Source organism: Lagopus leucura, unplaced genomic scaffold (assembly GCF_019238085.1).
Source record: "Lagopus leucura isolate 7727_CA_CO unplaced genomic scaffold, USGS_WTPT01 35413-0_obj-0_obj, whole genome shotgun sequence".
NCBI lineage: Eukaryota > Metazoa > Chordata > Aves > Galliformes > Phasianidae > Lagopus > Lagopus leucura.
Window position 1 is genome coordinate 1 of NW_024967250.1, and position 9,482 is coordinate 9,482.

A 9,482-nucleotide genomic window follows, 5' to 3' on the forward strand; every position below is an offset into this window, starting at 1 on the left:
CTTTACTCACTTGAAGCTCTTCACAAACAGCCAGCAGCTGGGAGCAGCTCTGCAGGGCCCTCTTGCGCTCCCACACATTGGTTGATATCATGGATTTCTGCAGGACCTGGGGTAGAGCATCTGTCTCACTGAGGACGTCTTTTCCTTCCCTTCCTGCCACCCCTCTCCCTGTCCCTCCTTTCCCAGCCCTTTCCCTCAAGGCCTCCCGCCTCACTGAGCACCGGCACTGCTGCCCCTGCAGCACATACTCACATGGACTATGTTTTGGAAGAAGCCACCGCTGGGCTCTGTCTCCAGCAGGACCCCCATGAGCCGGCCCAGAGCTTTCAGTGATGTTTGCTGAAGCTGAAAGCAGAAGAGGGGAGTGACGAGTAGCATCACGGCTGCTGCCAGAGCAGAGGTGGTGTGTGCTGAGGTAGGGTTCCGACCCAGAGGTGGCCGGGAAAGTTACGGCAGGTTACCTGCAGGTACTGTGCTGCTTGCTGTGACTTCCTGATCTTCAGCATCACCTCTGCTGAAGGATGTGTCACGATGTTCTTGCAGCACAGGACCAACATCTCACGCATATCCTTGCTTTCGAAAGAGGGCTTCAGCTTGCTGAGAGGAGAGGAGAGGAGGAAAAAAGGAAGAGAAATCAGAAAGGGCCTTTACCAGTGCTCTCCAGACTGGTTCAGGCAACCTCTGAATTTCTCCCAATCAACAGCTACAAAGCCAATACCCCCAGCTCATGCTGCTGAGCACTGTCTTCAGTTCCAGCAGCGCCCACCTCCTCCCCAGCAGCAGTGAACCACCTCCCGCTCTGGAGGGAAGGAGAGCCCAGCTCTCCCTTCTCTTCCCTGCCAGGGGACAGGAGCACCAGGGCCTTTCTCCCTGCCCCAAACCTCAACTTCGCTGGGCACAACAGCCCAACAGCTACCCAAAACGGGGACCACTATCCTGCCCTGCAACCTCAGTCCTTACCTCAACTGCTCCAGGGCCAGAACCACCTTGAGAGGCACTGGGGAGACAGGGATGCCCGAGTAATACTTCTTCATCAGGTCCTGCAAGTCCCAGAGAGACAGTGTCAAAGTGGGCAAGGGGCACACGAGAGCTGTTCCACCCGGCCCCGAGACAGGCACAACTGCCACACACCAGCCCCATCACTTTCCCATGGAAGCACTGCAGAATGCAGCAGCTGGTGCACCTAGCCCGCTGCCCAGCCGCTGCCTGCCAGCACCCACCAGCTGGAGACATGTGGCTGCTGGACACCTGTATGCCCCCAGGGAAGCGAGCCTTGTGGCGCAGCCCAGAACTCCTCTGCACACAGCCCTGTCTCTAGGCACTCACCATCAGGATCTCCAGCAGCTTGCTCTTCAAGGAGGGGTTAAAGCTTGCAGAATCACCCACCGCTTGGAAGGCAGAGCTGCAGTCGGTGATGCTCTGCACCAGAGCGAGGTTGTTCTGCAAGTCCTGAGGAGCAAGAGAGAAGAACATTCTTTGAACTGCGGGAAGGGACAAGGGCTGCAAGGGAGACACGTGGGGACAACACTAAGGGAAGGGCTTGGATCTTCATGTGGACACAAACCCTTCCCCGAGGGACCTTTGGAAAGGAAAGGCCCATCTCAGCATCCCCCCCACGTGGAGGGGTTGCAGCTGGGTGCTCAGACAGCCTGGCATGCTTCTTTGAGCTCTCACCCGGCAGCTGCAGCTGTAGAGCATCAGGATGTTGCCCACGATGCCTCCCTCCAGGTGGGCAAGCAGCTGCTCCTTGGAGGCACGCAGTGCCACGCTGCCGTGGGCGAGCATGAGAGCGCTGCGTGTGGCATGAGCTCTCGTGCTGTCCAGCTCCATCTGTGTGGGAAGGAATGCCTTGAGACACTCGCTAACGGCCCCCAGTGCCCCGCGATGCACCTGGGCTCCCAAGGCAGGAGCTGCAGGGAAAATAAGGCCGAAGAATGCCAAGATGGAAACCCGTAACGCTTTACCTTCTTGCGCCTGGAAATCCTGGCATTGCGGCCTTTGCACAGCCTGGACGCAAACATGGTGAGCGTGGCCAGGACTGTGTGGAAGTTGTTCTCAGCAGCATGGCTGACAAGAGAGATGATTCCCTGCACAAAAGAACAAGGGGCCGTTGGCATAGGCCTGAATCTACGGCTCCTCTCCTGAGCAAAATGGCAGCAGTGAGGAGATAGAAAGGCCTGGAGCAGGGCCAGGAAAAGCCCTCTGCCCCAGGGCCAGAGCAGGCATGCTGGCAGGAGCTGGAGGAGAGCAGAGCTCACCTGGGCCTCACATGGCTCCTCCGCGTTTGCCTCCTCCAGGTGCTGCAGCAGCTTCTCCTGCACGTGGAGGACTCCCTTACAGGATCCCAGCACTGTGCCCAGAGCCTTGTACAGGAACGACTGCATGGGAAGGGAAGGAAGAAGCTGAGCTGTGGCAGCAGCTTAACCTGCTGGGGGAGGGCCAGCTCCCACGCTGGGAGTCGCTGAGAGCAGCTGCAGGGCCCAGCTTTAGCCATCCCCAGGCAGATTGCAGGGAAAGGCCTCTGCGGGGCACAGACTGGGAAGCAGCATCAGCATCCCGCGTGGGCAGAGCACCAGCCGCAGCCCCAGCCCCAGCCGGACACCTGCAGCTGCACCGCTGGGTAGAGCCGGGGGCAACTCACCTTTTCTGCAGAGCTGCTGGCAGAGCTGCTCAGTCGCCAGCTCAGCTCACTGCTCAGGGCCTCGCTCCACGCCTCATCATCCACGGTGTCCACTGACGCCCTCAGGAACTGTTGGAGAACAGGAGACAATGTTCCCTTGCCCTTTGCCTCTTCCCTCACTCCCAAGTTGCTGCAGCCCTCTAGGGAGAGGGGTCAGGAAGAACAGTCCCTCTCCCAGCTCCCCCAGCGTTCCCTCCATTAAAGCCACCCGCCCTCTTCTCCTGAGACCCCCCTGGGCTTGGGACAGAGCGGAAGAGGCAGCACCACAAAGGCGTGCGGCCGCTCCGCTCCGCAGCAGCGCTTGAGAGGCTGTTCCTGTCCCACAGTGGCTCCCGTGGGAGCGGGGCTACTTGGGGCAGGCAAGCACTCCTCTGCACCGCGCCTCCCGGCAATGCTGTACCTTTAGCAGACGGCGCTCAAACTCGGCAGTGTCCGGGAAGCTCTCATCTTTCCCTGCACAGCAAGAGGAAGAAAAAGACCCTGACTTGGGATCAAGGCACAGAAGAAGAGCTGCTGCAAACCTGGCTTGGCCTGGGCACTTGACACAGCCAAGCTGGGACCTGCACCCCCTCGACAGTGACCTGTCCCTCCCCACAAACACTGTCCCCACAGCAACACGGAACTAAGTGCTCCAAGGCTGCTGTCTGAGGGGACTTGAAGGGCCCATCCCTGTCCTGGAATGGGCAGATCCCCAGGGGCATAAGTCCCTGGGCCTCAGTGCTGACTCCCAGGAATGGAGACAGCACAGCACTGGGCTGCAGGCAGTGCTTCCCCTCTGCCACTCTGCAGAGCTGCATTTTCACTCCCCCCCTTCCGTTCCCTGCCTCTGCCTCTTCTTCCCCTCCAGTACTTTACCTTCAAGGCACTGCAGCAGCAGGGGGATCTCAGTAGCCCACATGGCCCCCACAGCTCTGTGGAACCTGCTGTGGAGGTTTTTCATCAGCAGTAAGGCAGCGGCTTGGAGCTGGCTGCCTGCTACAGGGCTGCCTGCCACCACCTGAATGAGAGCAAGGAGAAGGGTCACTTCTGCAGCAAGAGCAGCTGGTTTCCCCCCAAAAAGGAAGCAACTTGGCTCTGCCCTGGCAGGCAAGGAGCAGCCAACAGCTTTGCCCATGGCCACGCTGCTTCCTCCTGGCTGCCCGTGGCACCGGCCTCTGGAGCATGTACTCACCAGCAGTCGTGCCAGCAGTATGTGGGGCGTCAGCAGTGGGCCTGCAAAGAGAAAAAAGTGCTGAGTAAGACTCCAAGACACTGCGTGCCCAGCCATGCACATCTCTACTGTCCCTTCTGGGTGCTAGCACAGGTCAGCAAAGCTCACTGGGGGAGTTTTGGCTCCTACCTTGAAACATGGAGCTGACAAAATGGGGATCCAGGTGTTCTATTGGCCGTCCTGTCAGCTCCTCTCTCTCAGCCAGGGCACAGACACAGCGGGAGACTGGGATCAGCATGCCTGTGTACTGCGCTGGCACCACAAACAACAGCAGCCGCGGCCACAGGAGCTGTAGGGAACGAGGCAGTTGAGCAGCTCAGCATTCCTGCCTCTGCTCAGAGAGGAGGAGGACTCTGTGAATTTGCCCGAGTCCTGTGTGCTTCAGAGCACATTGGAGGAGAGAGCTGGGGTCTTGGAATGGGACGAGGAAGACGTGGTGCAAGGGCAGGGAGCAGCAGCAGGGCAGAGCGTGACTTACTTTGGACATCCCTCTCACAGAGACGTCCAGTGATCCCAGGATGTCCATGCACAGCTCCTGGAGAGCTCCTTCTTCCTGGGCTTCCCGGGCAGAAAGGTCTCCGGCTGCCTGCATGACAGTTGTATTGAAACACTGGTTATGCTCAGTTCTCAGGAGGCTCAGGTGTGGCCCCAGCAGTGCTTCTGTGCCACCCTCCGAGCAGCACGGGTCTTCCACAAGAAGATGCTGCCCACTGTCCTTACCCTTCTTCCTGTGGCGCGGCTGAACTCCCTGAAGATGTGCCCCACCACATCCCAGGCTGAGCAGCTCCAGGTGTTAGAACTGAGCAGATCCTTGATGAAATAAAGAACGGCCGTCCTCACCTGCAAGGGGTCAATTCTGGGTGTGATTTTCCTGGTCAGAAGGCAAAGGGAAGCCAGCTGCTCATCAGGGCAGCCCTTTGGGCATGAGCAGAGAATCAAGAGCAGAGGAGGAGCTTTGGCTTCTGACATGAGGGCCAGGCCTTAGCACCAGGCTGTGCGCTTTCCATGCACAGCACAGGGACCTGCCCGCTCCACTCTGCCTGCTCTCCCCACAGGAGCCATCAGGACCGTGTGGCCAATGCTCCAGCAGCTCTCTAGTCACCCCAGCCCTGCCTGTGCTGGCAGCAGCATCACCACCCCTACAGCACTTTCCTTTCCCAAACCAGCTCACCCGGATGCTGGGGTCGCTGCACAGACGCTGCACAGCCTCGACGACCTGGGGCAGCTTCTCTGTCATCATGGGCTCTGCAAGAGATGCACAGAAGCATGAGCGGAGCCACAACGCAGATGGCAGCAGGGAGCCCTGGCAGTCCCAAGGCGTGGTACTGAGCAACCCGTGGTACTGACCATCAGAGCGAGCCAGAGCACGCAGCAGACCCAGGGCTGCCGCGCATCCAGGCTCCCAGTCATCGCCCAGCTGCGACTGCAGAAACAGGATCATTTCCTCTGGGCAGATGCGGGCTGCAGGGAGGAAATCCCACACTATGTTAGCAAGAAACTCACACCCATTCCTGAGGTTTGTGAGAGAGGTTTTGGCCAGGGCACCGCCAAGCATGGCCAAGGCTCCTCTCCTTACCCTGCAGCATGATGCAGTGGGTCAGCTGTGCATGAGCAGCCTCGCTGTGCTGCTTGCTGTCGTCATAGAGCTGTGGGAACAAGGTCCATTTGATACAATCACATCAGCACTGAGGATGGAAAAGACACTGTGCTGCCCGCTCTCGTCTCCCTGGGCACTCTCGGGAAGAGGACAGGCAGACAAAACCCAGCCCACCCCAGGGCATCCCCGGGAGTACATGCACGGCTCTGAAGCAGCCTTGAGCATGCAGGAGCTAAGGCTGAGCCGCCTTATTCAGGGGCTCGGAGCTTTGCAGTCCTCCTGAGACTTAGCCAAGAGGGAAACTGCTGTGGGCGCAAGGATGGGCTCCCCTTACCTGGTAGAACACGGCACTGGTGACGTCCAGAAACTTGTCCCTTGGAATGACAGACTCAGTGCCCCCTAAGGCCTCCAGGAAGACTGTGAGGCTCTGCAAGAAACCAGGAGAGGAAGAAAGGGATGAAGCCACATGTAGCCACTTGCGAGTGGAGAAACTGTTTCCCAGTTGTTTCTCTGCAGGGAGAAGCTCCTGCACAGGCGTTCTTGTTTATCCTCCACCACCCAGCAGCACCAAGAGAGTCTCTCTGCTCTCAATGGAGCCGTGTTTGGGCATCATTTGCAGGCATTTCCCACCCAGCAGCCCACTTCTCCCCCATCAGATGCAACTGGCTGTGGTCCCCCCAGTTGTTAGCACACAGCTCCTCAGGCACTCGCAGCCCCACCACCCAGGTGGTGGTGACGAAGTCTCCCAGCCCCAGGAGATGAGCCCCTGTGAGTCTTGGCTCCCTCCTGGCTCTTGTCCAGGCCATTCCTTCTTTGACTGAAGAGCTCAGGAAGCCTCAGACCTCCCTTGAACACCCATCCCTTCTTTCTGCAAGGGCTCCCCACCTCCTCCCTGCATGCCCCTGACCCCTCGTGGCACTTGCACGGGCCCCACGTCCACCCTGAGCCCTGCGCAACGCCTCACCTTGGCCACCCTGCAGGTGTCTTGGATCTCCTGACACGGGTGAACGAGCCAGAGGAGCTGCTCCCAGACGTGCTCTTGGTGCCGCTCCTCTTGCAGGAGAACCTCCAACATGGCAGCCACAGCCCCAAGGACGGCCTGTTTGTCCTGGAGAGGATGGCAGAGGCCCGCTATCAAAGGCTGAAGGCCTGCCCTTCCTACACAGAGGGCCTTCTCTTTCTCTTTCCCTTCCCCTTCCCCACACCCCCACGCCCAGCAGGAGATGGGCTCGCTCTGGAGGGCAGGCAGCTTTTCCCCATACCCTCATCCCCAGCTCTTCCTGCCACAATGCTGTGACATGCAGCTGCTCCCTGGCACAGAGCCACTTCAGGGCCCTTGGCAGAGCCAGCCCACTCCCTCTCATCACCCCTCAGCTCTCAGCCCACTGGGCACAGACAGAGCTGCCGACATGGGTGCCCCTGCTGCCTTCCTGGGCTGGGAATGCAGCAGTGCTCACCTGTTCCTCCTGGCAGTCCTGCCAGTTCCACATCACGGAGAAGAGCAGCTCACAAAGGTTTTCGTAGATCTGCTCTTTCTCCATGGCAGGCCAGGGGCATTGCATTCCTGCGGACAAGTGAATCTTCACGCCATCCAGCCACTGTTTCACAACTGAAAAAACATAAGCAAATACTTGTACAATAGTAAGAATATTTTTTTGACAAAGGGAGTGAGAGAAAAGGGAGCCTGTGAGAGTCTGCAGCAGGGTGAGGTGCAAGGGCTGTCCTGAGGCCCCCTGCTCTGGGGCCAGCACTCACCAGCACAAGCGATGCGCAGGATCTGGCCACTCTTCACCTGGCCCACCACACTGCGCAGGCCTGCCAGCATCAGCCACACAAAGGGCATGCACTGTGGAGCTGCAGAGAGGAAGGAGAGGGCCACAGTCAGAGTCCTGGCAGCGAGGGAGGAGGGCCTGCAGCCCTGCATCCCCCAGCTCCATGCAGATCACACGCGGAGGGCAGAGACCCCTTTCCCGGTTGTTCTAGATGTCAGCAGGTTGAGGGTACTCTACCATAGGTGCTGAAGAGTTTGCTCAGGGTGATGAGCACCAACTCCTTGCACATGTCCCCCGTGGCCTTCAGGTGGCTCTGGAGCTCAGCCATCACCAAGGTGAAGTGCGTCCGAGCCAGAGCCACCAGGACATTGCTGGCAGCTGTCCTCACATTGCTGGTCACGCCCTGGAAGAGAGTCACTGGTGACACGCGGCCCAGGAGACTGCCTGAGGCCCTTGGAAGAGCTAAGCCCCCACCATCCGCCAGCAGAACAGCAGCGTGGGCAGGCGGTTCCCTTTGCCTTTGGGAGGGAGCCCTCACCTGGGCTGCCGTCAGGTCCCGGGACACCTCTGCCAGCAGCCGGTTCACCACTCCGCACGGCGGGCGGCTGCTGTCTTGGCACAGGGCGCTCTCCAGCTCACAGTACGCCTGCGCTCGGTCACCCTGGGGACAAGGATCAGTCACGCTCGCTTTGCCCGCTGCCACCCATCGCTCTGTGGATGTGCTGCCGGGCCTGGCACCCACGGCACCGTGGCCCTGGGCCAGGAGGGCAAGGCTTGCTGGTTGGATGCCCCCAACTCACCTCCTGATCTTGCAGGCGCTGAAGCAGTAAGGTCGCGGCGCAGGTCGGGACAGGGCTTGACACCCTGCTTCTCTCCCTGCGACGCGTACGCCTGGGCACGCAGCCCACACAAGCAAAGAGACCTGGAAGGAAAGAGCAGAGCAGCTGCTGCAGGTGTTGCTTGGAGCCAGGGCCGAGCACCCGGCCAGCTGTGGGGGGAAAACGCTCCTCCAGCCCCACAGCGCAGGGGTATGAGTGGTTGGCGGGGGCAGGGGAAGGAGCTTTCCCCTTGCTGGGCTGCTGGGGAAACATGGTGGGCAGCTGCACTGGGCAGAGCAAGGACAGTGCTGCTGGCACAATGTCCTAAACAGACACTGGAGGCACACGTGTGCTCGGGCAGCGTCGTGGTGTCCAGAGAGGTGGAGGGACTCACCTCGAAGGGCTCTCAGCCTCTCCATGATAGCAGGATGCCTCCAGATAGACGCAAAGCTCTCTCTGGTTCCACTTCCTGCGGGTCCCACAAGCGGACTGAGCCAGCGCTCCCACCCCTGACACAAGGGTGGATGACGCAGCCACTGTGACACCACCGTGCAGTGTCACCTCACAGAGAATGAATGATGCGCCCCGGGCTGGGAACCAGGCAGGTCCCCAGGGCAACCCTGCAGGCCCTCCAACACAGCACGTTTGTGTGACGCAATCGGCTCTGGGGTTCCGGCTCCATGCTGACGCAGGGAATCACCTCAGCAGGTGATGGAGAGCCCCTGCCAGGGAGCAGCTGCTGGGCACCGTTGCCCGGCATTGTCTTAGTGACTGGGGACTCCATGCCGGGAGGCACTGAGGCCCCCATCTGCTGCCCGACAACCTCTCCACAGAGCTCTGCTGTCCACTAGGGGCACGTGTCAGAGACATTAGAGAGACTCCACGGCATCTGATCAAACAAGAACACCACCATCTGCTGATTGTCATCCAAGTAGGGTCATGGGAGGCTGCCACGAGGAAATGGCCGAATATCAGAAAGAGACTTTGCATCCCCTGCAAAGACACTCAAGGGATTGGGAGCACCAGGAGTGTTCTCCTCTGTCCTTCTGACTGGAGGCTGCGTCCCAGAAGGAAGGAGGAGAAGAGAGGTGGTAAATTATTGGCTGATTACTGGGATGGTGTTGGGATCAAGGTTTTGTGTACCTTGATCTTGGCCAGGTGTGTGGGCATGAGATGGAACACAGCTGAGCAGTTGGGGCCAAAGTGTTCTGGAAAGCAAGCTGGCTAGATGGATTAAACCACATTTGATGGAGGAATGGAATGGAGTTCCTTGTGAAAGGAGGAAAATCAGTTAGGTTAGAAGTTGTATGCCTTCATGAGGTGCTGAATTGGCAGCTACAGATCTGACCTTTCTAAGGCAGGTTTTCGCTGCCGATAACAGATGCTTTTATACAGACCTAGAGAG

The 9,482-nt window shown here is 59.2% G+C and overlaps 1 protein-coding gene across 1 annotated transcript; it reads right to left on the bottom strand.

The window, feature by feature from the left end:
* Window positions 1–10: 10 nt before the first annotated feature.
* On the bottom strand, window positions 11–8,552 carry LOC122193017 (maestro heat-like repeat-containing protein family member 2B; the record flags this gene model as incomplete). The annotated part of the gene is made up of 26 exons (XM_042893707.1): window positions 8,472–8,552; window positions 8,060–8,181; window positions 7,798–7,920; window positions 7,497–7,662; window positions 7,243–7,341; window positions 6,945–7,096; window positions 6,452–6,595; window positions 5,822–5,914; window positions 5,467–5,536; window positions 5,238–5,351; window positions 5,062–5,135; window positions 4,611–4,730; window positions 4,369–4,476; window positions 4,020–4,179; window positions 3,852–3,892; window positions 3,536–3,677; window positions 3,081–3,133; window positions 2,642–2,749; window positions 2,259–2,378; window positions 1,965–2,087; window positions 1,675–1,830; window positions 1,327–1,449; window positions 961–1,040; window positions 462–597; window positions 253–345; window positions 11–106 (listed from the first exon to the last, which is right to left on the bottom strand). Coding segments are annotated over exons 1-26 (2,841 nt in total), but the record flags the coding sequence as incomplete, so codon positions are not given.
* Between the last annotated feature and the right edge of the window lie 930 nt (window positions 8,553–9,482).